The sequence below is a fragment of the Venturia canescens genome, chromosome 1, assembly GCF_019457755.1.
Source record: "Venturia canescens isolate UGA chromosome 1, ASM1945775v1, whole genome shotgun sequence".
NCBI lineage: Eukaryota > Metazoa > Arthropoda > Insecta > Hymenoptera > Ichneumonidae > Venturia > Venturia canescens.
This window is the reverse complement of record NC_057421.1, coordinates 5648367-5662902: the sequence shown is the minus strand read 5'-3', so window position 1 is coordinate 5662902 and position 14536 is coordinate 5648367. Positions and strand designations below refer to the sequence as shown.

The following is a 14536-nucleotide window of genomic DNA, read 5'->3' as shown; positions in this document are numbered from 1 at the left end:
CCTGTTTTTACAAGTCTTAAACTTTTTTTGTTTTTTATATATTTTTCATACATCACACACCTTCCGGCTCGTCTTCGTTCAACCCTCAGGGTCGAACTGTTGATCGGATTTAGACTCCGCGATGAAAAAAAAAAATAAAATAAAATAAAATTAAAAAAAAAATAAAATAAAACACTTTTCATTTATTTTCTTTTAATGACGATGAAGTTGAGTGAGAAAACGAGTCGATATATGGCCAAGCTTTTTCAAAGCTTTCGTATATATGAGGTACATATGTATATATATATATACGAAGGATTCTTGGCGACACGAGAAAACGCTTTGTCCTCAACGAAAGTTTTTTACGTCTGATCAGAAAATTCGCGTAGATTTTTTTTCTTTTTTTTTTTTTTCAAATTTCCGCTCCGAACACTCGAAGCTAAAAAAGTGTTTTCGAAGGATGATATTCTTTCGATATATCTGTTTTCGAGTTATCTCGAAAGTTTCCTCGTTTCGCCAAAGAGAATTTTATGTACAAAAAAAAGGTTTGTGTATTGCTTTTTCATTCATTATCAATCGAGCGAATTTCGTCAACATTTTCTCATCATCATTCACAAGGGCGCGCACGCGATCAATCCCATAAAAATGATCATTCGGAAACTCGCGACAATAATTACACACGATTTTACACGAACTCGAAACAATCATTCAACATTGTGACGAAATCGTGGAATTTCACTGAATTTTTCTTGCTCAACAGGTCACTCGTACTTTTCGATGAAAAAACAATTTTTCACAAGTATTCGTCACTGACGTATTTTTTCGAAAATTTCTTCAAGCGATTATTTTTAATGCGAATTGTATTTTGTACCGAAATTAACACTGAAGAATGAAAAATCATTTCGATATTCGCCGCGTTCATGCCTCATTTAATCATTGCTCACTCTCACTCGAAACATCACACATGTACGTACAATAATTTGAATTTGTATCGTTTTTGTATTATTTTTCTTTTTTTTCTTTCATTCAACGAGATGAGGAACAGACAAATGTTTCCACGTCGATCATCACGATGGAACAGTTTTGTTTTCACTTCTTTTTTATACAAATTTTATCATTTTTTTTGGTCATCGAATATTACAATAGTCGCGTACAATAATATATTATTGGTTTTCGAATTTTTATCTGCCTCTTCGTACTTTTTTAGTGTTCGTATTCTTTGAAGAGGCGAACTCCGCTCGAGGCGCACTTTCAGCCCTTCGCGTGACATTTTGTTTGACGAGGCGCAGAACTGCCTTTAAATTTTCACTATTTCGTTTTTGTCGTTTTTTCCGGTGCATATTATATCTAGACGCGTATAAAAATGCAGGAATAAAAATTGCACTAGCTGAGAGGAGGGAAAATAGCGGATAAAAGTTTTTTCCGTTTCCGCTGTTGTTGGTGGTGCTTGCTTTGTTACTTTTTTCACAACATTTTTAGGGGGTGACGAAACGTTTCATATTGTAACGGCAGTAGTCTCGTCCGATTATATCCTCCGTTGGTATTTCCTCCTCCAATGGCTCCATTCCCTCCGCTGCCATTCGATCTCTCACCTGAAACACAAAACCCAAATAGAAAAACATCAAAATACATCCATTAGTGCGCGATACTTTTCCGATATTTTTTTATAATTATTTTACACTCTTTCCGCCATCGAAACTTTTTTTCTCACTCCACCTTTTATTCCGCTTTTTTCGAAAAATATCTGATATTTTTTCCCGATAACAATGCTAATTATTAAGTTATCACATTCTCAGGCCTGAAACTCGGTTTTTGAGTGGTTTTTTCCAGTTCTTTTGGCGTAAAGTGACTCTAAGTTTAATTTGAAAAATGTTAAGACGATAAATTATTGAAAATTTCGAATAAAAATAAGTCTCGTCATAAAATTGATTTATATTCATTTGAAAAAAAATTTTATTCGTAAATTTCTTTCGGTTATTGATCCGCGCATTGGATCAACAACTTTCGAATCGCTTCCCCCTTTCGTTCGCCGCAAATTCAAACCGATTTGAAACGATCGTAGGTGAAATACATTTTTCAAGTTATAGACAAAAAAATCGAATCTAGGGGAAGGTTTGGTGGAATAATCTCTGGATTTTTCACGCACGAAATCGAGTGAGGAGAGGAAGAGAGCGAGCGAAAAAAATCCCATCAATGAATTGCGTTTTATTCACGGGATTTTCGAGTCCCGGGGAATAAATACACTGTGGAAATTTAACAGGCAACTGGGTCTATCAATTTTCTATAAGCCCATTAACTCCTGTTGCGGATTTTGCAGATAGTCCGCTTGTACACAAAGCGGCTTTTGCAAAATCGTTCAAAGAAAGAAAAAAATAAAAACGAAAAACAGAAAAATATCATTCAGCGGTTATATTCAATTTTTTTGAATAGTGTTTTCGTGTGCACATCGAGTAATCCCTCTTCGATCAAAGTTTCGATATGAATCGTAGATGAAAAAAAACCCGCACATTCATCGAGTTTCTTTGAAAAAAAAAAAAAAAAAAAAAAAACGACCTCCAATCTTTCAAATATTTTTGGTTGAACAAAACTTTTCAGAATAAATATTGACATGTGTTATTAAAAACAGAAAATAAAAGTGGTTATGGTCACCCCTTTTGAAAGTGTCTCTCAGAAATATAAGAGGCAACAATGTGAAAAAAAAAATGTTTCAATTTTTTCTGCGACTGACGGATGAATAAATATGAAACGAACAAACGTAATGCGAGTAGAAAGCTCGTTCATTTAACTTTATTCGGTAAGTCGAAGCAATGCAAGAATGTATAGTGAAAAGAGGTTTGATGAATTTCGAGTTGGTGAAAAAAAAAAAAAAAAAAAATAGCTACAGCCACGAACACAATGGTTTTGGATGGCACATTCGAGAGAATATCTTGCTCGGTTGCAGCGGAAAATTTATGCCTCCTTAATTAATATCTTTTTTTTTTAACTTGACAAAAGATTGCATGATTATAATTATAATCGCGAGACTCGCGTGTGAATTGATAAGACGAAGGGTGAGGCAGGCGGAAGGGAGATGGCACGAGAGTCTGGTCTTTGGATTCATTGACGTTAATGGGACGGATCGTCGAGGGTTTCGTTAATGAGATACTTTCTTTTTTTCGAGACTTTCTCTTTCTCCCTCTCTCTCTCTCTCTTTCTGTAAGGACACCGGATGCGCAGGAAATGCACACAGCGAGGGTCGTTCCTCGCGAAAAGGCGGAAACAGCTTTGCCATTTGCTCGTCGTTAATGGTGCAGAATAAAAAAAAAAAAAATAAATAAAAAAAATAGAAATAAAAAATCGCCTTTTTTTTTTGCTAAGAGTGGATAAAAAGGATCAGAAAAGAGATATGAGAAGACGAAAAGGCAGGAGAGCTTTTCGGGGTGAAATATTGAAAAGGGAGTACGAGCTTTCGAGGATAAAAAGGGGGTTATTTTTTTATTTTTTATTTTTTTTTCAATCGAATTCCTGTGGTAGAGGGTTGGAATTTTTTTGGCCTCGAAGCACAAATCCATGCCTCGTCTAATTGCTCGCACGTATATTCGTATACGCGCGCGTTAAAAAGCCTGGAAAATTTTTATAGAATCGTAAAGAGAAACGCCTACATACAAATCCGGTTTCTTTTGTTCGTATCCGCTGATTCGCTGATACTTTTTTTGCAACAAAATATGAGCCAAGCTACGGTGAATCGTGGGCGAGAATTTTCATGCACTTGGAGAAAAAAAGCTCGCCCGGGGCTCTGCTCTAATCAAATTCCGGCTTTCGGGCCGCGGTTTTTTTCTTAACATAGCCTCCGGCTTGCGAGAGACTGGAATTCATACGTCGAAGTACATTTTTATTGCAAAATGGCAAACCGAGGGGACAAGGAATCATAATTTTGTTTTTTTCCTTCCAGAAGTTATTACTTTATCGTCGCAAACCTCCATTATCTTTGCTTAAGGGGGCTACCCCCCCGTGCGGCAGCCGGATTTTTAGGGGGTTTTTGGCGATTTTTTTGCGACGAGGAAAAAGAACATAGACTTTTGAAATTCGAAGAGTTTATTTATTGGTAGTTCAACTCTATAATAGAATTTTTTGACTCTGTATCTGGGGTAAATTCGGCGTAAAACTACTCCTCAGGAACACATATATTTCTCCATGGTCTCAACGATTCCGGGGAATTGGTTTATCTGAGATGAAAAAACCAAAGAGCATTTTGATGTGTAGGGCAGTGGCTATGCCTGAACTAAAATTATACAGAAATATTAAAAATTGAAGGATTTTCGGGCTTTGAAAGATTTTTGAAAATTGAAATTTTGTATTTTGATAAATATCAGAGTTAGAAAATTCTATAATAGAGTTGAAATACCAATAAATAAACTCTTCAAATTTCAAAACTCTACGTTTTTATTCCTCGCCCCAAAAGGATCGCAAAAGATCCCCACAAAAACCGACCGCCGCACGGGGTGACCCCTTTAATTTCCAAATTTCCATTGACGATCGACGGAAAACCTGAAATTCCTCTTAAATGGGGAAGGCGCGATTCGTGATTGGAAACAAAAATTCGTTGCGGAAAACTGAACTTTCAATGAGCAAAGAATGCATCATTTCCGTGTTGTCGAAATTTGCAAAAATAGTCTCGACGAAAATCTGCGGAATACGGCATCCGAGCGATCTTTTTGAGAGCTCCACTCTCAAATATCCGAGCTCGAATTGAGTGAGAAAGAAATTGCAAATATAACGCGTTTCGGTGTCACGAGGGAGGATGGATACTGCGGATAAACTGCTATGCACCTTGTTCTCTCTGCCTTTTTTCCACGAGTCGTTTCGTCTTTCGATATGAGTTACATTATTGTCGCATCGAATGCTCAGGGTGTCGGAAAAATCGTTGCTCTGCTCCGACGAGAACGAGCGCTTAGAAATTAATGATTTCGAAAATCCTACGAGTCTCGACTACGCGTTGAAATTTCCGCGGTTTTTTCAGCATTATTTCCGATAAGTCGAATCCCCTTAAAAGCCTGCCCGCTATAAGTCTCTTCCCCGCTTTCGACGCAGAGAGTTTTTCCGACTTCGAAACGTTTTCGAGGTTTGCGACCAATTGTTTCTTTATAAGCCCGGAGCACGTTTCTAACGTTTCAAATTTTGGTACGCCAGTTCGCCTAGGCCGTGACCCCGGCCATTTTGAATTTTCCTAATTTTTTTTATAAAATAGTACCCCATGAAAGGAGTATCCATGCCAATTTTTAGATCTTTATCTCTTCTCTGTCAAGCGTTATAATTTTCGAAAAAAATGTCAGTTTTGGAAGTTTCGAAAGCCTTTCAAGCCTGATAATTCCTGAATTAATTGAGATATCAACAAACATCACCATATCATTTTTTTTGTCTCGAAGAGCACTTTCACTTCAAGAGATGAAAAAATTTTTAGATTAACAATGTCAACGTTTTTTTTGCTTCCAAAGTACAAAACATTTTTTTTGCAGATGAATGATATTTTTTATTTTTTCCAAAAAAATTTCTAAAACAGAGTGATTTATTCTACGATTTTTACGACTAGTCTCATCGTGGGCTTATTTGTCCTTGTATGTTTTTTCGAATTAATTATATTTTTTATTAAAGCAATTTCATTATTATCAGCCCGATTGATGATTTTAACGATATTAGACGCCAGAGAGCGTTACCAGTTTTGCTCACAACGAATAGGTAAAAATTCGATGGCGTGCTATAGTGGGGGGAGGGGCGTTAAATGCGTTAAATTTCCTCTACAGCCCCTAAACAGGCTTTAAGGGGTTTCGACTGTACTCCGGTCCATACTCGTTTGAAAAATCGTTGACACGATTTTATCTACGATATGTTCAAATTGGTTGTTTTTCACTAGAATTTTTCATTTATTTCTCGAAAATATCACGTCAATGTGAGGGTGATCGATGAATATTTTTCCAAGTGTGTGTTCGGAAAGTAACATTCAAAATTAGCAAATACGAGAAGCAACTTTTTGGACACACAGTTTGTGGACATAATTCTCGCCTATTTCACGGTTCGAGCACTTTGTATGTGTACACGTGCATACGGAACGTGGAGAATTGTGGTAAATGGTCTAGTTTATCGCGCCGGATGCAGCCTTTCTCCCATTTAAACGTCCAACGAATATGTACACACACGTACACGAGCTCGAGCCGCGTGTGTGTATTATTTCAACCGAAAATATATATTCCATCGTGAATTATCGATGTATCGTGTGCCGGGGTGTGCGTGTGCATTTAAATCGTGTTCAATTTCATTACGAGTGTTCAATGAAGCGAGAATAGCGAGCAAAAAGACTTCATTATACGCCTCGCTGACTCGTGTAATCGGAGGACAAAATAAAACAATGATTTTATTCATGCGGTGCCGAAGGAAAAGCAACTGCGTCCGATATGGATTGTCACTACGGGATTGCTACCTTAAAAATAGTGAAGGACCATTTTTTTCAACTTTTTCCCCATAAAATGATCGCGGATACCATGAAAACATTATTGGCCCCTTAAAATTTTTTTGGTCATCAGTAAAAACATCATTTCCGACCATTTTTATAAGCGAACTCGAAGCATCTGCTTGCTCGTTCGTTTGTATCGCTTATGCAGATTTCCTTGTAAAAATAAACGTTCGTGTCGTTAAAGGGACAAATGAAGGGAAGGAAACGCTGTTGCATATTTTGAGGTAGAATCGATCCTCAGCAATCAAGTTTATGGGATGGCCATGCATCCCGTTACGTTTTATACTTCTCCCTTTGCACACATCTCTCGAGGCTCTACATCGGTTTACACACGTACGTTTGCATACGACATTCCGTTCAAATTGGTCTACGAGTCGCTCCATCGTTTGACATGTCGAATCGATCAATTTTCGTTTGCTTTTGTTCAATAAACTCGGTTTTTCATTCTCCTTCCAATTTTTCATTGTAATCGCAACCCCTCGATGAGGTTTGTATAATTTAAGGGCCTAAAGAAATAATTTGTTTCACAAATGAAATATTGCTTTCCAAGCTTTTTGGAAACGCAATTCCTTTGACTCAATCGACTTTGAGAAAATTCATTTTTCAATTTTCTTTTCCAACCGTAACAGTTGAAATTTACAAATATTAACGAAAATCACATTTTTTGAAGGGTCATACACGGGCTCTCGTGGCAGACACGCTTCTTGTCCGACGATTTGGATTTAATGAAATAGGATCCTCCCAACTTTAATGAGCTAAAAATGAGAACAAGAAAATATAATGTATTTAGATATCAATGAAGTCTTGGAAAAGTTTTGTTGCCGATGAAAATGACTTGGGAATGGATAAAGAAAAATCCTTATTTGAGGTTAACGAGTAATGACGACTAAACAGTGGAAGTTTTGACATCACCATGAGCCAGCTGGTTTAAAATATCGATATGCATAAGCATATAAATAGAAAATGGCTGTTGTCACATTTTGCTTGACGATTTATAAGGTGGTTCCTCCACGAGACAGTTAAATTAGGAAATTATTTAAATTTGGCATTCGTATTGTTTAACATATGAACAACACCTCTGTAATTTTTAACAAGTTTCACCATCTCGAATCCGAGATATATGTAATTGAAGTTGACTCAATTAACACGTAACATATGAACCATGCATGGGCAAACATTATTAATTCTACCGCTAGTACTAAAATTAGGAAGTTTATAAAAAAACGAGGAGGAGCTAGAGCAGGATATCACGGATATTCTGAAAAAAAATCAAGGTGATTGACCATCTGGTTGACAGATACAGTCTCGAGAAGTACGAAGGTTTAGGCTGCATACGATATGTTTTGCAAGCGAACAAGCGAATGTCGTCTGTATAGGCAACCTTTTTTGTGTGTTGAAGCGTAACCCGGATAGTTCCGTCAAAAAAATTACTCGCGATGTCAGATCAAAAATATTTTTAGAATAAATTTTATGAAAGAAAATGATATTTGTACTATATCTGCTGGCACCGAGTACGTATACACAGGGTCTTTACAAAGTTATTGATTACGATCCGAACGAATTATCAACCCTTTTAATATGCAGACGGTACATAACTTTTGGTTGGGGCTGTCGCAGAGGGTCAACCTTAACTACGAAAGTATTTAAACTGTTATTATAATATTAAACATTGATCAATCTCAATAAATAAGTATAAAGGGAGTAAAAAATTTCAGTTCCTTTTTTGAATTACAAGTAACGCACGATCTTCCTTAAGGGAACTCTGCAAAGGTGCTAATTCATTAGACTTGAAATATCTTATTTGTACGCACGAAACATTCATATTAAATGGACCCCTCGCAATTTTGCAAGACGCACCAGAAGAACGTATAGTGTAGTGGTTAGCGTCTCGGACAAACTAGGCAGGCATTAAGGAAGTTGAGGCTGTACAGTCATTTTTTTTACCCAAAAGTGATGACCTGTACCTTTCAAAAGTTAGGCCAGTTTACAGTTTGGCAATGTTGCATACACTTTAAAGAAAAGTTGGGGAAAAAAAGATGAAAAACTGGTGAAAGCTCAGTCGAAAACACGAACAGTGACGATCCTAGCCTCAAAAAACTGCACGGAAAACAGATTATTATTAATATAATCTCAGCAAATCTCCTAATAAATCTGAAAAAAATTGACATTATTCGGCAAGCCTTGCTCATGTTGCCCAAAAAATTTCATATTTTTAGCATCATTTTTAACTTAGATATCACTGAATGTGTCTTGACTTCCATAAGATTACATGTTATTTGGCCCAAATTGTTATTGATTTTTCTCAGCAACGACGCTCCTAAACTGTCTGAAAATTTAACTGATTTTTTTTACACTTCACTTTATAAGATGCAATCGGTTTAAAAGCGGTGGCATCATTTTCATTCTAATGCCTCAACTTCCTTAAGTAGGAAAGTTGTAGGTAGGCAGTTCAAATCCCCTCTGAAGAATATACGGAACTGTTTTTTTTTTTAACTAATCAAAATTTTCACAATGACGGATAATTGTATAGAATGATAAAATAAGCATGATTGAATATAAATATTATTTAATTGAATAATCGATAACAGGCATTCGCTGGGGAATGACGCTGGGTGAATGTGGGGCTAGCATTGGCCAAACACCGGCCCAGCGTTGGGCCGTTGTCCAGACTAAAGCTGGGCCCATACTGGTCCCGAGCTCTAGCCTACCGTAGGACCGTAGCTATCACTCCAACCATGGTTCTACGGTTGGCCAAGTTGTATCGCTAACGGTCGTCCAACCATCGCTCATAGTTGGCGCTGTACTGCACCGAGCTTGGGCCAATGGTGCCGTTTTTCACGGGGTCGTTCTCCTTAGAGCAGCTTCTTCCCCTGACATGTATTAGCGTACAGAGGAAGAAATCCCTTTAATAGAAAATCGATTCGACTCGCACATATTTACGATCGTATCGTAAGCCTTTTTGGTGTTTCACCAACTGGGAAACGCGTATATGCAGGCGAGTCTCCGCATCTACAGGCCGATTATGGTCTGTATCAATAAATCATTCGCTGCTTGGTGGCTATGCGAGGAACATTAGTATGCACAAAATATAAGGAACATTAAATTCCACACATATGCGTACCGTATGCGCTTTTATATTTCGATGGAGTTCACGAGATACAATGTATATTTGTTGTGCTCGTATTATATGGAATGAAAGAGAAACGAAAATAAGAAAAAATGAAGATAATATGCCACACATGAAATGACTTGGCATTCGGTCTCTCCCCTGACGTTTTTCATTTTTTCGCATTTCCTACTCCTTTATATAACGCTGTTATTATATTCTGTGGAATTATTATGGAGCATATAAAGCCGCAATATGTACGAGCCATGGAAAGGAATAAAAAAACAAATGTCGACGAACGTTTGGATCGCTTTTTTTACTTCTCGCTATTTTCCTTTCGTCCGCGTGTTCTCGACATCTCGGTGCGTTCTATCGTTTTTACGAGTATCGTACAAAACGACAGGACTGAACTTAATTATTATCTCGTTTGTATGTAAATCGAAACGTCCGACGAGGAGTGGTCGCTATTGTTTTTCTTTCAAATGTTTCTCTTATCGTAGTTGGAATTTTTTATTTTTTACAGTTAACGTAGCCATTATCGACGATGAATTGAAATATTGATCGAAAAATTCATGATCAAAGTGATGAAATTAATCGTTGAAATTTCTTCGCGAGACGAAACGAGCTCGTCTGTTCTGTTGGCTGGACAGAAAATAAGAAAAAGGCAATAAAACTTCTCAGGTAAATTTATGACAGTCCCTTTACAACTGTGGAAGGGAAATCTGGTCGCGGCCACGTGCGATTTACTCGCTCCTTTTATGTAGAGCGTTGTTACGCTCGGAGAGCTTGAGCGCCCGGCGATCTCGCGCTTTCCTTTTTTTTTTCAAACTACCCGCGACTGTGGATTTTCTCGAGCAGCTGCTACTAACTCGTGGTCTCGCTGCGCGAGATTGGCAAACCTCCAGAAGTGGAAAAATCACGCGAGAGGTGCAGAGACCTCCGAGTCTTCTCCGTTTCGTTCTCCCTTCTTCGACCCTCCTTTTTGTCTGCGAATTTCTCTCGTTCTCCGTCCTCTCTGTCCGACTTTATCTTTCGTCGTCACTCATTTTCTTTTCCTCCCCCCGATCCTAATTTCCTCTGTTTTGTCCCTTCGCCCTTTTCATAAACTTTCCATCGTCCTTCTCCCTCTCGGTTTTCCAATTTTTCACTCCTTTTTCCCAACGCGTTTCTTCCACCGATTTCTTCTCCCACGTTTTTACTTTTTCTCGCTCTCTTCCATTTCGTTCCCAGACTTCAATCCCACCCGCTTCTTCTCGTCTGGCTTTCTTCTCAGAGTCTCATATATACTCGACACCCTTATAACTTCGTCACGTCCATCTGCTGTCACCGCGGGTCGCAGTTTTGCAACAGCAGTGCCGGAGAACCCGTTGCACTTTTCCAGTTCTCTCGCGATGGAATTTCGCATGCAAATACTTATAATAAGCGTGACGACGGGGGCGTGGCCCGAAAAATAGAAAAACTCGTTTTTAACACATATTACGTTGTTCGGTGCGTTAGAGGAAAAAAAGTGACGTGCACCCCTTCGAAATGGGTGTCATTTAAATCCGTGGCGTAAATCCGGCGACCTCTACCTCCTTCAAGCCTACTTCATTATGGTTTGACTCGAAAATATGCAATAAATGTAATCTCGGGAACGACGCAAGGAAAAATGTTTTTTTCATTTTGTATACATACAAAAACGAAATTCATTTGCAGTATTTATTCGGCTCCGATGGGATTAATTGGGTTTGTTTTTTTCCGGAGTCCAATTCGCGATTGAATGCTTTTTCTTGTTACGTTTTTTTTTTTTTTTTTTTCATTTCGTACTATTCTTTTTCTCGAACTGTCGCTCTGAAAACCGATCTGCCTCTCCCTCCCTCTCCTTCTGACCGAGCATTTCTGGCTTCTGCCATCCCCTTTTTTGCTGCGTTCACAGGTTTCCTCCTCGCCCATGCTCCGCCAACCCAAATACATGATTTGTGTGCTTCATTAAATTGTATATCGGTTCTGAGAACTCTTGGCTAACTCCACTGGACCATTTACATCCATACGTAGACTTTTTTCCACGGGAAAAACGGACGATCTGGGGCAGTGGGGCAAAATGGGCCTCGAGGAAAAATGGGAGACGGCAAAGGACGGAGTACTCCGAAAAGCCGAGAGTGGCTCGACGACTCGAGAAATATAAATGAAATACGTACAGGAGAAACTCAAAATTTCATAAATTTCACCGAGTGACAAAAGCATGCTCTATTCCTTCAAACGCCAAGCTTTTTTGCCTCGTTTCGTCCCATTTTTCTCAGTCCTGCCCTACCTATACCTACCACCTACGTAACAACGTATGTGCATACATATATAACAAGATTATTTCGGTTGAGATACGCGCTTTTCGTCTGTCAAGGAGTGAACGATCGCTTACCTGAGTTTCGTCCGAGTATATATCCATTTATATGAGATATAAGCGATTGAGTTTGCCTTGCTCTGTATCGAAGAGAGATTTTTATTCGACCGATAAAATACCCGGGGCCTTCGGGCTTTAGGATTAATTCTATTAATTCACCTCGGAGAATAACGTTTTACCTCGACTTCCAGTTACTCAAACTCGGACAAAATCCGCAGGGTTGTCTCCATTTCGTTCCAAATTTATTCTTCTATATATCGTCAATTTTGTGATTCGGATCTTAGTCTGAATATTTTTTAAGAAAATGGACTATCGTTCAGGTTCAGGAGAAAACTTGCCGACGTTGGCTATTGGACGCACGGTTTTTGCTCTGTTTCTGTTGTTCGACTCGGTGGAAAATGAATTATCGTTTCCTGTGCGAACGACGGAACGGATTCGAAGGTTGGAAAAATCCAGTCCACCGACAGACGACAGTGGGCTTGCTGGGCTTGCGATCGATCATTAATTTTCATATCCAGTTTTTTTCAAACCATCATTTTTTCACTTCTATGCATTATTTACCTGCTCGACTGTTTTAAAAACTCGTATGAGATTGAGCCCGGCGAGTTTTTGGATGTCCCTTTCGGACCAGCCCCTAGCCAACAGTTCGGCGAACAATGCGGGATATTTACTGACGTCCTCGAGGCCGGCGGGTGTTCTGTAATCAGAATGGTTCAACATTAACTCAAAATTAGTGTGCGTGAGATTAGGTTGTATTTCACAACATTTTTTTTCGCGTGAAACTTACGTTTTTTCATTTATTAAGGTAACTCCTGTACTGCATGCTAGTCAAATGAGTGCTAAATTTTCAAAACGCTTTTAGACCAAGTTTAACGTATCGATTACATGTATTTTTAGTGGATTTGTATTACAACATATCTCATTAAGATGTAAAAACATTAAAAACGCTAGTTTTGCAAAACCATCAACTGATAAATGCAAATTTCCACGCTGACACATTTTTACTGGTATTTTTCAAAGAATTATCTGCGTTTTTTCATCGATTTTATTATTGCAACGAGTCTCATTTTGTTCGTCAACTGGTCCTCTATGAATCCACCATGTAGTTGTTTTTTTAACTCGATCGTTTCACTGTTGCAGCTAATTGTTCATTAAGTGAAAAAACATTTTCATTCATAATTTCTGAAGGAATGAGTTTAAAGGAAAATCTACGTGGTGAATTCGCAGAGGATCAGTTGAGGAACAAAATGAGACTTGGTGCAATAAAATCGGTTAAAAAATACAGATGATTCTTTGAAGAATACCCGTGAAAATGTGTCATCATGGAAGTTTGCATCGATCAGTTGATAGTTTTGCAAAACTATCATTTTAAATATTTTTTCACGTTAATAAGATATGCTTGAATACATATCTACTGACAATAAGTTTAATCGGTACGTTGAACTTGGTCTAAAAGAGTTTTGAAAATTTAGCACTCATTTGACTAGCATGCAATACAGGAGTTACCTTAAAGCATCGAAAATAGATTATCGAAAATTATTCGTTCGTTTAGCCAGGATGAAGCAAGGAAATCGATTGAAAATTCATTTGAAATGGACGGAATTCTAGAAAGAATTTTTTCTTGGAATGTGAATATTTTGCTGAAATGAAAAATGAATTTGGAAAATGGATATTGCGGTTGAGTCTTATATTTAATGTGATGAAATTTTAGTGTCGAACGATCGACATAAGCGGGAAAATAGAGCGAACGAAAGCGTTTGCGGCTCGCTCGAGTACGTATATCTCGGAACGATTTCCGATGTGTCATTTCTCTCAGTCTTTTTATTCTTTTTATCAAATCGGCCCCGTCAAAGCAAGTGCTTGCATCTGAACCGAGCTATAGATCGACGACGACGACGACGACAGAATCTCGACCGTTCATAAATCTCTCGGATCTCTGAGACTTGGTACTTTCGAAGCCCTGTCCTCCCCCCAGCCCAGCGTTCCCGTGAAACCCTTTCGGCTCACTTTTCCCTGTTCTCGTTGATCCCTCACGAGAAATCGTTTTCCCGCTGCGAAAACTTTTCGAGGCTTTTTCCTCGACGTTCTACACGACGGGAGAAATTCCCTCGGTGCGTTCAAGACGAGACATTTTTTCGGGATCTTTTATTCTCGTCAATTTGCAGAAAAAATAAACGTCCAAAGCCCATTATCGGGACACGACAGTTCTCCTCAGTCTTCCATCTTCTCTCCGATCATTCATGTCCTCTCTCGTGCGGCTTTTGACTTTAATGGAGAATTCCAACAATTTATTGCTCCTGCATTCTCCATCGAAAATAACCATTTAAATTCATCGGATTCTCCTCTTTTATCCTTTTATTTTCAACGGTAAATTTCATTTCAATGATAATTTATTTATTTTCAGTAAATTCGTATCATCAACACGAAAACAAAAACTTTCGATCGTTATAACGATAAATGATTCGATTTTTTTCGATCAAAACCATAAGGAACCAGTAAATTCTGATTTTTTTCCGTTCGAATTTTTATTAGCGACAGTTATAAAATCGAAATCGTCACAATATCGTAACCCAATATTGCACCGAGA

At 38.2% G+C, this 14536-nt stretch overlaps 1 protein-coding gene across 1 annotated transcript in view; it reads right to left on the bottom strand.

Annotated features, from left to right (window-relative positions):
- LOC122412519 (dipeptidase 1-like) overlaps window positions 1-14536 on the bottom strand; it is a 104298-nt gene continuing 89762 nt past the window's right edge. The window contains exons 10-11 of the mRNA XM_043422104.1: window positions 12511-12646; window positions 1-1571 (exon numbers count right to left, since the gene is read on the bottom strand). Of these exons, the coding sequence (XP_043278039.1) occupies window positions 1455-1571; window positions 12511-12646 (253 nt within the window). The 3' untranslated portion in view covers window positions 1-1454. The remainder of the gene's footprint in view (window positions 1572-12510; window positions 12647-14536) is intronic.